General features: G+C 43.3%; 1 protein-coding gene across 5 annotated transcripts in view; it reads left to right on the top strand.

The window, feature by feature from the left end:
• The window catches only part of LOC124007879 (potassium voltage-gated channel subfamily H member 7-like), a 78388-nt gene extending 65229 nt beyond the window's left edge, over positions 1-13159 (top strand). For all 5 annotated transcript variants that reach the window (XM_046318690.1, XM_046318688.1, XM_046318689.1 and 2 more), the window contains 6 exons: positions 3210-3415; positions 5124-5223; positions 6184-6480; positions 9078-9237; positions 10649-10847; positions 11620-13159. In XM_046318690.1, coding sequence (XP_046174646.1) covers positions 3210-3415; positions 5124-5223; positions 6184-6480; positions 9078-9237; positions 10649-10847; positions 11620-11901 — 1244 coding nt within the window. In that variant the 3' untranslated portion in view covers positions 11902-13159. The remainder of the gene's footprint in view (positions 1-3209; positions 3416-5123; positions 5224-6183; positions 6481-9077; positions 9238-10648; positions 10848-11619) is intronic.
• The last annotated feature ends 820 nt before the right edge of the window (positions 13160-13979 follow it).

The raw sequence follows: 13979 nt of genomic DNA, 5'->3' as shown, positions 1-13979 counted from the left end.
CACAGCCCTATAGACATTCACACTACCTCCCTGTTGTCATATAGTCACAGCCCTATTCAGACATTCACAGCCCTATAGACTCCCTGTTGTCATATAGTCACAGCCCTATAGACATTCACACTACCTCCCTGTTGTCATATAGTCACAGCCCTATAGACATTCACACTACCTCCCTGTTGTCATCACAGCCCTATAGACATTCACACGGACATTCACACTAGCCTCCCTGTTGTCATATAGTCACAGCCCTATAGACATTCACACATTCACACGCCTCCCTGTTGTCATATAGTCACAGCCCTATAGACATTCACACTACCTCCCTGTTGTCATATAGTCACAGCCCTATAGACATTCACACCCTGTTGTCATATAGTCACAGCCCCATTCACACTGTCCCTGTCATATAGTCACAGCCCTATAGACATTCACACCTCCCTGTCCACAGCCCTATTGTCCCTATAGTCACAGCCCTATAGACATTCACACTACCTCCCTGTTGTCATATAGTCACAGCCCTATAGACATTCACACTACCTCCCTGTTGTCATATAGTCACAGCCCTATAGACATTCACACTACCTCCCTGTTGTCATATAGTCACAGCCCTATAGACATTCACACTACCTCCCTGTTGTCATATAGTCACAGCCCTATAGACATTCACACTACCTCCCTGTTGTCATATAGTCACAGCCCTATAGACATTCACACTACCTCCCTGTTGTCATATAGTCACAGCCCTATAGACATTCACACTACCTCCCTGTTGTCATATAGTCACAGCCCTATAGACATTCATATAGTCACAGCCCTACATTCACCTCCCCCTGTTGTCATATAGTCACAGCCTCCCTATATAGTCACATTCACATTCACACTACCTCCCTGTTGTCATATAGTCACAGCCCTATAGACATTCAGACTACCTCCCTGTTGTCATATAGTCACAGTCCTATAGACATTCACACTACCTCCCTGTTGTCATATAGTCACAGCCCTATAGACATTCACACGGCCTCCCTGTTGTCATATAGTCACAGCCCTATAGACATTCACACGGCCTCCCTGTTGTCCTATAAGGAAGTGCCAGGAGGACAGGTATAAATTTAACAGTGCATTTGGAAATGATTCAGACGCCTTCACTCTTTCTACATTTTGTTACATTACAGCCTTATTGTAAAATGGATGAAATAGTTATTACGTCATTAATCTACAAAATTCAAAAGGCACTCGCACATCTGAGCAATCTAATTTGCAGGTGCATGGCAACAATTGAACAAGATGAAGGAAACAGGAAACCGCACACTGCTCTTGATAGTATCACCGGTCTCAGAGCTCGGACGAAGGCCGTGTGGCCGATACGTCAGCTTATTAAAGATCGGTGATACTACCAAGAGCAGTGTGCGGTTTCCTGTTTCCTTCACGTCATTAATCTACAAAATGCCCCATAACAACAAAGTATAAACACGTTCTTATACATTTTTGCTGGTGTCTTTAAAACATGAAAACTGAAACATGTCACGTGTGCTCCCTCTCCGGCCTCTAGGTCACCAGGCTGCTCATTATGGTGCACACCTGTCACGCGCGTCAGCACCTAATGACAATCATCTGGACTCCATCACCTCCTTGAATACCTGCCCAATTTATGTCCCTCCCTTTGGCTCCTTCCCCAGGCGTTATTGTTCCTGTTTCAGTTTCATGTCTGTGTGTTGTTTGTGTTTCTTGTTTTGAATGGTGTTTCATTTATTGATTAAACGTTTCACTCCCTGAACTTGCTTCCCGACTTCCAGTGCACATGTTACAAAACATCACATTTACATAAGTATTCAGACCTTTTACTCAGTACTTTTTTGAAGCACCTTTGGCAGCGATAACAGCCTTGTGTCTTCTTGGGTATGACGCTACATGCTTGGCACACCTGTATTTGGGGAGTTTCTCACGTTATTTTCTGCAGATCCTCTCAAGCTCTGTCGGGTTTAATGGGGAGCATCGCTGCACAGCTATTTTCATGTCTCTTCATGTCTCTTCATGTCTTTCCTCCAGACGTGACGCTTGATATTCAGGCCAAAGAGTTCAATCTTGGATTCATCAGGCCAGAGAATCTTGTTTCTCATGGTCTGAGAGTCCTTTAGATACCTTTAGGCAAACTCCAAGCAGGCTGTCATGTACCTTTTACTGAGGAATGGCTTCTGTCTGGACACTCTACCATAAAGCCCTGATTGGGCTGCAGTGATGGTTGTCCTTCTGGAAGTTTCTCCCATCTCCACAGAGGATCTCTGGAGCTCTGTCAGAGTGACTATCGGGTCCTTGATCACTTCCCTGACCAAGGCCCTTTTCTCCGATTGCTCAGTTTGGCCTGGCGGCCAGCTCTAGGAAGAGTCTTGGTGGTTCCAAACTTCTTCCATTTAAGAATGATGGAGGCCACTGTGTTCTTGGGCACTTTCAATGCTGCAGAAATGTTTTGGTACCCTTCCCCAGATCTGTACCTGGACACAATCCTGTCTCGGAGCTCTACGGACAATTCCTTCATCCTCATGGCTTGGTTTTTGCTCTGATATGCACTGTTAACTGTGGGACCTTATATAGACAGGTGTGTGCCTTTCCAAATCATGTCCAATCAATTGAATTTACCAGAGGTGGACTCCAAGTTGTAGAAACATCTCAAGGATGATCAATGGAAACAGGATGCACCTGAGCTTGATTTCACATCTAATAGCAAAGGGTTTGAATAATTATGTAAATAAGGCGTTTCTGTTTTTATTTTTCGATAAACCTGTTTTCGCTTTGTCATTATGGGGTATTGTGTGTAGATTGATGTGATAAAAAATATATATTTTAGAATAAGGTTGTAACGTAACAAAATGTGGAAAAGGGGTCTGAATACTTTCAAAATGCACTATTAGATGACCTCAACAGACAGCTGAGCTGCATTATGGGAAATACACCAGGTGGTTCAGCTGTTTGTGGGTCAAGGCATGTGTGTCATTACGTGCATGTTATATTTCACCATGTTTATCAAACCTTTATCTTTCTTTCTCTCCCTCTCTCCCTTCCATTTACCTCTCCCCCTTTATCTCTCTACCCACTCCCCCTCTCCCTTCCCTACCTCCCTCTCCCTTTCATCTCTCTACCTCCCCTCCTGTCTCCCTCTCTCCTCCCTCCCTCTCGTTTTCTCCCCCTCTCTCCTCATTCTCTCTCTCTTCCAGGGAAGAATGACATCTTTGGGGAGATGATCCACCTGTACGCCAAGCCGGGGAAGGCCAACGCGGACGTGCGGGCGCTCAGCTACTGTGACCTGCACACCATCCAGAGGGAGGAGATCCTGGAGGTGCTTGATATGTACCCAGAGTTCGCCGACTACTTCCTCAGCAACCTGGAGCTGACCTTTAACCTCCGAGACGAGAGCGGCAAGGTAAATACAGACGGACTGACAGACAGACACATACAGTGCCTTGCGAAAGTATTCGGCCCCCTTGAACTTTGCGACCTTTTGCCACATTTCAGGCTTCAAACATAAAGATATAAAACTGTATTTTTTTGTGAAGAATCAACAACAAGTGGGACACAATCATGAAGTGGAACGACATTTATTGGATATTTCAAACTTTTTTAACAAAAAAAAGTTGGGCGTGCAAAATTATTCAGCCCCTTTACTTTCAGTGCAGCAAACTCTCTCCAGACGTTCAGTGAGGATCTCTGAATGATCCAATGTTGACCTAAATGACTAATGATGATAAATACAATCCACCTGTGTGTAATCAAGTCTCCGTATAAATGCACCTGCACTGTGATAGTCTCAGAGGTCCGTTAAAAGTGCAGAGAGCATCATGAAGAACAAGGAACACACCAGGCAGGTCCGAGATACTGTTGTGAAGAAGTTTAAAGCCGGATTTGGATACAAAAAGATTTCCCAAGCTTTAAACATCCCAAGGAGCACTGTGCAAGTGATAATATTGAAATGGAAGGAGTATCAGACCACTGCAAATCTACCAAGACCTGGCCGTCCCTCTAAACTTTCAGCTCATACAAGGAGAAGACTGATCAGAGATGCAGCCAAGAGGCCCATGATCACTCTGGATGAACTGCAGAGATCTACAGCTGAGTTGGGAGACTCTGTCCATAGGACAACAATCAGTCGTATATTGCACAAATCTGGCCTTTATGGAAGAGTGGCAAGAAGAAAGCCATTTCTTAAAGAGATCCATACCAAACATGTGGAAGAAGGTGCTCTGGTCAGATGAAACCAAAATTGAACTTTTTGGCAACAATGCAAAACGTTATGTTTGGCGTAAAAGCAACACAGCTCATCACCCTGAATACACCATCCCCACTGTCAAACATGGTGGTGGCAGCATCATGGTTTGGGCCTGATTTTCTTTCAGCAGGGACAGGGAAGATGGTTAAAATTGATGGGAAGATGGATGGAGCCAAATACAGGACCATTCTGGAAGAAAACCTGATGGAGTTTGCAAAAGACCTGAGACTGGGACGGAGATTTGTCTTCCAACAAGACAATGATCCAAAATCTACAATGGAATGGTTCAAAAATAAACATATCCAGGTGTTAGAATGGCAAAGTCAAAGTCCAGACCTGAATCCAATCGAGAATTTGTGGAAAGAACTGGAAACTGCTGTTCACAAATGCTCTCCATCCAACCTCACTGAGCTCGAGCTGTTTTGCAAGGAGGAATGGGAAAAAATGTCAGTCTCTCGATGTGCAAAACTGATAGAGACATACCCCAAGCGACTTACAGCTGTAATCGCTGCAAAAGGTGGCGCTACAAAGTATGAACCTAAGGGGTCTGAATAATTTTGCACGCCCAATTTTTCAGTTTTTGATTTGTTAAAAAAGTTTGAAATATCCAATAAATGTCGTTCCGCTTCATGATTGTGTCCCACTTGTTGTTGATTCTTCACAAAAAAATACAGTTTTATATCTTTATGTTTGAAGCCTGAAATGTGGCAAAAGGTCGCAAAGTTCAAGGGGGCCGAATACTTTCGCAAGGCACTGTATGGAAGGACAGAAGGATGGATGGATGGATTGGTGGGTGGATGGATGTACCATGCGACCGGTAGGCAGCACAGATAAAATGTTAAGTGGTGTATTTTCTTGTATGCAGCCTCAGAATGCAGAGTCAGTCTACCCATCCCCCAGTGATTCTGATGGGGATGACATCAAATGCAGAAGAAGGCTCACTAACAAGAGGAAATCTTCCGCAGGTGAGTTGAGGTGGTTTTTATGACAACTCTTTTTCAAACAGTTCAACTGAGCCAGCCTGTTTTATACAATATCATGCATTTTAGTTATTTAGGAGACACTCTTATCCAGAGCAATTAGGATTAAGTGCCTTGCTCAAGGGCACATCGAGAGAGAAAAATTCTCCACCTAGTTGGCTCTGGGATTCGAACCAGCGACCTTTCACTTCATGAAAGTGTCTCCAAGTTTGAGAAGACTGTATTCATACACAGGGAATAGTTTTCATTTGGCTTCTAAGAGCTCTGTAAGTTGGGAGGCATTGTTGCAACACACCACTCAACAGTTTGGTATCCATTCAAACTAATTAAATTGGTCACCATGGTTACAGTTTTTCAGAATACAGTTCCATCTCCTAAAATAAACCCCTCTCCCACCATGTCATGTTGACCTGTACTGTAGATTGTCCAAATGTGTTTTTGTCTAATTCAGACAGATTGTACCACATTAAAAGTATGGCAATTAATGTTCTACATTTTTCAGCCATATCATATCCTTCAATGCATGCCATTGGATGTTATCTCTCCTGTACTTATTTTCCTTCACATTTACTGACAGTTTCCCTCTCCGCTCACCTTCCCTCTGCTTCTGTAAAGGCAAAGTTGCAAGCACACAATGAAATATATAGAGTATCTTTAAGGCAGCAAGACTCTGAGGCAGCAGCAGATCTGGTGGGGACCGTTTAGAGCACGACACCTTCCTATTGTTTGGGCTGCCGAGCTGCTGCCTCCCAGAGGAGCTGTCTGTAACAAAGAACCCAGTGTTCCTCCAACACACACTCACTCACACACAAATGCACACACACACACACACACACACACACACACACACACACACACACACACACACACACACAGAGACATGCATGCATGCCCACACGCACGCACAGACACACTCATCCTGATTGCCCTCCTCCTTCCCCACAGGGACCCAGATCAAAGAGACGTCGGTGTTCTGCGATGGTGGTGAGCGGGAGAGGCAGCTCTACCCCTCCTCCCAGGCTGTAGCCACCGTGGTGGAGGAGAGGAGAGACTCAGAGGAGGAGAGGGAAGAGGAAGAAGAGGAGGAGGAGGGAGGGGAGGGGGAGGAGCAGAGGCCTCTGTGCTCAGGGGGGCAGGGTTACCCCTTGGTGAGGGACCACACCTTGGGACTTGGGCTGGAGGACGTTGTTCCGGACGCGTCGGGGGGAGGAGACAATGTGGAGAGGAGCCAGTCTTATAAAGGTACAGTTAGAAGCCTCTAAAAATCCCTACAACAATGCTTTTAATGGCTCGGCCAAAAGCTGACCCACCAATTCAAATGAGCTCCATAACCATTAAAAGATCAAAATAACATTTTATCTTGCAACAACGACCTGGTAAAATGTCCATACCAGAAATAACCTTCAGTGAGTGTATGGGTAGCACAGCACGGAGGCCAGAGGGCCCAAAACAACCAATGGTCACACGACAAGACATGTCCTTTCAAGCCCTTTTCTACAGAATATTGAGTAACTGTACTGTAATTAATTTGGATAAAGGAAATTACCCTGGGCCACTGGAGCAGGATGTCACACATATTAAAAATCCAAACAAGGATTAGGGCTCATCGCCACGGCAACTACCATTATAAGAGGATTATTTATACCCGACAACCAACCAGGGTCATTGGTCTGGAAATGCAGGGTTTCGAACACACTCTGTTAGATGTTTTCATTTACTGTATATATACTGTTATTCAGTGGTAGAAAATGCATCAATGCTAATATTAAAGCAGAGTGCTTCGACTGACACAGTATCTATTGAGGTACTGTTCTAGCACGGTGTTAAGGCGTCATCTAAAACCAAGCAAAACAGGAGGTAAACTAGCTATGAAAATAGAATTAATATAATATATGCCATTTAGCAGACGCAATTAAGCTCCTGGGGCCAGGAGTTTTCCCTGGTTAGGAAACATGGTCAGGAAAACCTCAGGCCCTACATGGTCAATCCTAGCACTGATCCCAGACCATTTTTTCCCCAGTGAGTAAGAAGAAGACAGGACTGGTGAGGCTGGCTTCTTACAGGCCATAGGTTCATTTCAGACCTGGCACTCTTACAGGTTTGTTGGAAAATCCTGTTCATGTTTTATCCCTCGCCAATTTGCCACCAGATGCCAGCTCATTACCTTGTTGATGCCTGGTTGGCATTAAAGATGGCAGGATCTATGGTGACCAGCTTGTGAAAGAGATCATGAGCTTAGCTTGTTTGTTTAATGCTTTGTTTATCGGCCCTACACACCTATGACACACACACACAGAGAGACACATACACTTTCTCTACTCCCCCAAACACGACTTTCACAAATAATTATCCCTAACATAACTACTTTCTTTGTAAAATCCTCAACTACTTTGTTAATATGTTAACATCAATGTGGTAAAAATGATTAAAACTGCCTCGATATGCACATAGCCACTGTAACAATAACAATTGGGAAAATGAAATGACACGTTTCTATTTGCGTCTCCAGAGTATTGCGCTCCACGATGAACATTCCTGTCAGCATGTGGTGATTTGAGAGTAATATGCTGTAATTCAGTTCTTAAGCGGATGATGATGATTCCTGGTTTGAGTAGGAGGCAGGCAGTGTTGCCTGCTGGATATTGATTCCTGTAATCACCTCAGCGTGGAGGCAAAATAAATGGTAGCTTCTGTTCTTGACATCTTTCATTACTGTAAAAGCTATCTTCCAAGCATGATCAACTCAATCACTGAGTCTAGTGCAGTGCTTCGGTCATCACTAGTCACCACAGCCACAAATTCATAAACCCTGCCTACCCTTCTACAATTTCTCCACTTAAAATCGGATTTTAAACCTAACTTTGACCCTAACCACACTGTTAACCCTAATTCCTAACCCTAACCTTAATTTAAGACCAAAATACCAATTTGTAAGTCGCTCTGGATAAGAGCGTCTGCTAAATGACTTAAATGTAAATGTAAATAACATTTTGGTTTTCATGAATTTTTACGACACAGCCATTGTTGACATTGTGGCTGAGGTTTCTAGTTACAACCCAATGTCTTGCACTGGGTTAAGGTTAGAGTACATATTTGTTCTAGGCCAGCAGTAACACATCTACATATCTAGCTGTTGGTTAGTTGAATTGGTTGTTTTACTACTGGGCTACAACAAACATGTGCAACCTTTTGGGGTACCCAAGGACTGGAATTTAATCCAACAAAGGTGCAGGTTTTACTTCTAGCCCTGCACTAACATACCTGCTTTAAGGGCTGGATGATTGTGGTATTTCTTTCTATATCAGATTTGCTAGTGCTGGGCTAGAGCAAAACGGTGCACCCCTGTGGGTCCACAGTACTCGGACTGAAGAACATTGTTGGCATTATAGCGATATAACACAGTGGTAGACATCTATCAGGTGTGTACTATTCCTATCGACACCCACTCAGTAGCTGTAAAAGACTAGACCAACTTTTTTTGTGCCTGAGGGGGAAATGATTCTGGACACAGTGCTGCTATTACAGTATCTAACAACCAGGTAAGAATGTGAGGGAGAGAGTGATTGATGCTATAACTGCTGGTTATACAGTGGGCCTAATGTACCCATTGATCAATTAAATGGTAGCCTTTGACAGGACTGGTATGGATGAGGGACCGCTATCTATTGCTGGTTAGTACTCTGTACCTTCTCAAGCCACTACGGTCATCAGACAATACTGTTGGCAAAGGATCATACCTAACTAAAAAGGATTCAATGTTCTGTGGGAAATGATTGGTGCTGTGATTTAGTTGTATATATAATGGTATATTAAATGCGTTTGTGCATGTGTGTGTCTAGACCTGCGTGGGGAGGAGTGGGGGTGCGTGCGGCCCAGGGAGGTCCTGGAGGAGTCGGCCCAGGACTCCCGAAGTGGGGTCGGAGAGGAGGACAGTGAGCCGGACAACACCTACGGAGAGGTGGAGCAACGTCTGGACCTGCTGCAAGAGCATCTAAACAGGTGAAGGGGAGATACGAAATTCTGATCTGATCGTAAAAAAAACACACAACTTTAACCAAGCCGTTCTGGTGGTAAACAGACTACACCGTCTTCAAATAACCCGAGCCCAACTATCACTACATCCCACTGCACTGTAGACTAGATACACAGCAAGGTTTTTCCAGTACAACAGCCATCAGAATACAACTGGGTTTACCGTACACATCCACGGTCCACGGTAAAGCATTGCTTGTAAAGTAAGGCTCACTATATAACACAGAGAGTTGACTTCTGCATACGTTCTATATGGAAGGGATCCAGCTGCTACAGACAGCAGACAGCATCGCCTATTTTTAGCTGCCGCCCGTGAGACGCAATCGCAACACAAAGACAGCAGACGTCACGGCAGAGTTTGGAGGGGAGGGTTGGGAGATGGTGCGGGGCAACAGCAGACAAAGGGAGGGGTCAAATCAGCCAAAAAGTGGGAGGAGGCCTCTGAGTCAGTCCGACTCTTTCTCTTTCTTTCTCTCTCTCTCTCTCTCTATATATATATATACGTTCCATCTATATATAGCCTATGCTCTCTTTCAGTTTTTCTCTCTCTCTCTCTACTGTATCTTCCCTCCCATATCCCTTCTTCCACTGGAAGTGGCGGTTACAGACTGGCCACCTCAGGCTCTTTGTAGGCGTACGTCGCTCTCATTTCTCCTGCTTTAGGGAGGTAATGGGCAGATGCCTGGCCACTTAACAGACATGGCGGCCACACTACCCTGCCTCATCTAGCTGGAGCACGCCTGCCGGGGGTGTTGATCGGCTCAGATTGTCTTACAGCTCAACAGCAACTGTGACAAACACTGGCTTGTTCTCTGTCCGCAGTGCTCTGAAGGCAGTATGGGAGTGTCGTGTCTAGATACAGTACACAGGTCTGTGTGTTTGTCATTGGAAATAAATCCATTAAAGTTATATATTTCAATATTAGCTTTTCGAAACCTTGAAGGTGTTGTAAGCAAAAATGGAGAAAAATCAAGAAATGATCATTCACAAAATAGAAAAATAATTGAAATTGTGATGACATTTTGCTTGGGGTGGAAAGATCTGAAACAGATAAAGATGTGCTTTTGGACAGGTTTTGCAGCGTGTGTCTTCTCTGAATTGTAAGGGTTGGGGTTCCCTCTAGTGTTTGCATTGAGTATTACTGACTGCGCTCTCCCAATACAACCCCAGACACATGCATAAAACGAAACCAACAGTAGCTTAAGCTAATACATAGCTAATACACTGAGGACATATTTTAAGGTGCTCAAACTTTTACATAAATCACGCATTGACGTAAGTGGCAGATTTATTTTTAAAATGTGAGTGACGCATGTGGATCGCAAGCTAGGACCCACCCCTGATGCTGTCTCCCTGACTCCCCCCACCCACCATCCAGGCTGGAGTTCCAGATGACGTCAGACATCAAGGCCATCCTCCAGCTGCTGCAGAGGCAGAGCACCGTGGTTCCCCCGGCCTACAGCATCGTCACCTCCAGCCCAAAGTACCAGAGGCCTGCCATCAGGGTGCAGCCTGTTTCTGCCATCAGGATCTCAGAGCCTCAACACAGCCTCAACCCTGCTTCACCACTGGCTCAGGTATACTGAACCAGCCAAGTCTACACTAGCCCTCAGAGCTGTATACTGTGTTATGCATAATGGCTCTGTATATACCGGCTAGGCACATTACACTCCCCAGTCGATATACTGGTCTATAGGTGCATTATCACTGTCTGTTCTGTATACTGACGGATGGTTACATTATTTGCTGACCAGCCTGGTCTCAGAGCAAAACGTATTATATTTGACTAAAAATCCATGCCATCCATTTAGTTTGATATGTTACTTTATGTTAGGGTACATTACATTGACTATACATAACATAGTAAACATAAATCCGGGACACTCAAATTAGCATGATATGTTACGTTTGGTACGGACAAAAACGAAAGGAACGTCTAGCAACCTAAATATTGCGTATTCAAACCTCATCACAGACAACTTTTGTATTTTAAATCATTAGCAACTACTTGCTACTTTTTAGCGAATTTGCCACTAATTAGCATGTTCACTAACCCTTTCCCTAACCCTATAACCTAACCCCTAACCCGAACCTTAACCCCTAACCTAACGTGGCATATCATACTAAAGCAGTCAAGCATAATATATCATACTAAACGGGTAAAATGCAATCAAGACGTAGGATACTATACGTCATGCAATTATTTTATTGTACGGCCGTTATTACATTGGTCGGCCAATGTAATGTAACCTAACGTAAAGTAACATATCATACTAAATGGAGTGGCACAGATTGTTTTGAATATAATACATTTTGCTCTGAGACCAGGTTGTGCTTACTGCTTCACAGAATCCTGACATGGAGAAGCCGCTGAACAAATCCAAAGAATCTATGTCGGGCCAGGGTCCCACGGAAATGACCCCGGAAGAGGACCTCGGAGCGGGACTGCTAGAGAAGGACACAGAGCCCAGACACATACAAAACAAAATTGACTCTCCAGAGAAACAACAACAACCTAGTGCCCTCTTCCCCTCTGCCAGACAAGCCTCGCTCCCCGACGCATCACCTGAAAATTCAGAAACGTCAGGACTCCACAGGCCGGTATCCGACCCTGGGCTTCTGGGAAGGTAGGCCATTTCGCCTACCTGCGCCCCTCTTTCTCACTACGGAAAACTTGGGCTTCTCTCAAAGTTTGACTCAGGGTCTTAGAAGGAGACTGTATATGCAAGGAATACTGTCAACTTTCTTCCACTCCTTTTCCAATATTTTCTGCCGGTCTCTGATTTAGATGTGTTATATAGTACATTTATACAGCGGTATTTATACTGTATATTACTAATATCTGTAATGATCTACCATGTACATATTTCAGATGTAACACTGCCAGCAACACAAAGGCACCTAACATGCTTGTTCTTCCAAGAGAGAAAAGTGCATGTTTTGGAAGTGTTTTCTGTTGCATGTTCAAAACACAACACCATCTCATGCACTGCACAGTCATGGTGTGAGGTCGGCATGCTTTCAGAGTAATGAGTATCCGTTATATCATTTTTCCCAATCGATCGGGACAAAGCCACGTGAAACTCTCTTTCAAAGGCATTTTCAATCTGAAAATAAGTGTGTGGTTTTAAACTCATCGCGTTAATGACCTTATCAAACAGACACCATGTAATGCATTTGGCTAATTAACAATCTCCACGTCCGACATGATATACGATAATATTTCATCATATACTGTGCCTAAGTACCTAACGTCCACATGTCTTTCAAAAAGTCATCTGATCATAAGAGACAAAGAACCACTATGTAAAATACATTATTCTATTGGATTATAAATACACAGATATGCAAATGAATATGATTTAAATGGTTGGGAAAGCTCTTCTACAAAGTATCCCGTACACTGCTAAAGTATTCCTGGGAGAGTTTATTTGTGATCACTTTGCACCACAAGTCTCTTTCATGGGGCCATGAAAGCAATAACGACAACATTAAAACATTCATTTACACACATGAATAATATACATATTTGATTAAATCTAGAAATGAACACGGGTAGAAGCCCAAAAGTCGAAATGGTCTTTAAAGTGTGTATGGCATCAACTAAAACAGAAACTAAAGTACTGTATTTCAAGTTCTGTATTCTTGTAAAAAAAAAAATGCAAATGGTCTCTACTGTATATTTGAATTTACAAAAAGGGATACTTATCCACTTGATATAGCTACTTTCCTCCCTGAATCACTGAATATGTTTTACCATTGAAAATATTGTCAAAAAATAATTTGGTGGGAAGTGTGTGCATAGTTGTTTTGATATTGTATTACTGTAATGACACACACAGGGGCATGAACAGGGTGGACTGTTTTTTCCGATATGTAATCGATGTGCAGGATCATTTCTCTCTTGAAAGGGCCTGCACTTAACGAAATGCATATCATTGTATAAAAGGAGTTGGAACGCAACATTACATGTTCAGATGTAGAAAACTACAATGAACAGCAACTCTCTAAAGCTGAATTGCTCAGATGTATCTTTTTGGAATTGTAATAAGAGGAATCAGGCCAAATTCTATTTCATTTTCCTAACGAGTTATTGAGTAGTTACATGTAACGGTACAGTAGACATAGCAGTATGACTTCATCATAAAGACATCCAAGTTCCAGAAATCAACTACCACATTGTAATCAGTCACTATTGTCCGTTGCCAATCATGCAAAGGAAGAGCCAATAGCAGTTTGACAGATTTGATTGTTGTCGAAAAGCAGGAAGTCAACCCGCTGAGTCTACCTTTAATTAATACCTTTCATAAGTACTGTACCCCACAATCTTTACAAGCTTAAATTTTTCTTTCCATGCATGTTTAGGGGCTTCCATTTATATTCCAATAAAACGGATTTTATTGCTGTTTCTAGCCAAGTGACAAAATCAATGCTGAGACGGTGTCAGAAACCGACAACGTAGAGATTCAGGCTGAGATGGCAGCTTAGCCCTCGCTAGCCTTAGCTTTACTAACCTATATTAGCCTTCACAAATGTCCTAAACACATTTATTCAGCTGAATAATATGCATTCAATTCAGCAATGTAAATGTATTGAATATGGACGGATTCTGCATGTTGCAAAGTAAGTCATTTTAGTTATGACTTATTTTACACCTACAAACATAGTCAGATGTGTGGTATTGCATGGATCAACATCTGCCGGCAATT

This window comes from Oncorhynchus gorbuscha, linkage group LG21, assembly GCF_021184085.1.
Source record: "Oncorhynchus gorbuscha isolate QuinsamMale2020 ecotype Even-year linkage group LG21, OgorEven_v1.0, whole genome shotgun sequence".
Taxonomy (NCBI): Eukaryota; Metazoa; Chordata; class Actinopteri; order Salmoniformes; family Salmonidae; genus Oncorhynchus; species Oncorhynchus gorbuscha.
The sequence above is the reverse complement of the archived record's forward strand: the minus strand, read 5'-3'. Positions and strand labels throughout refer to the sequence as shown.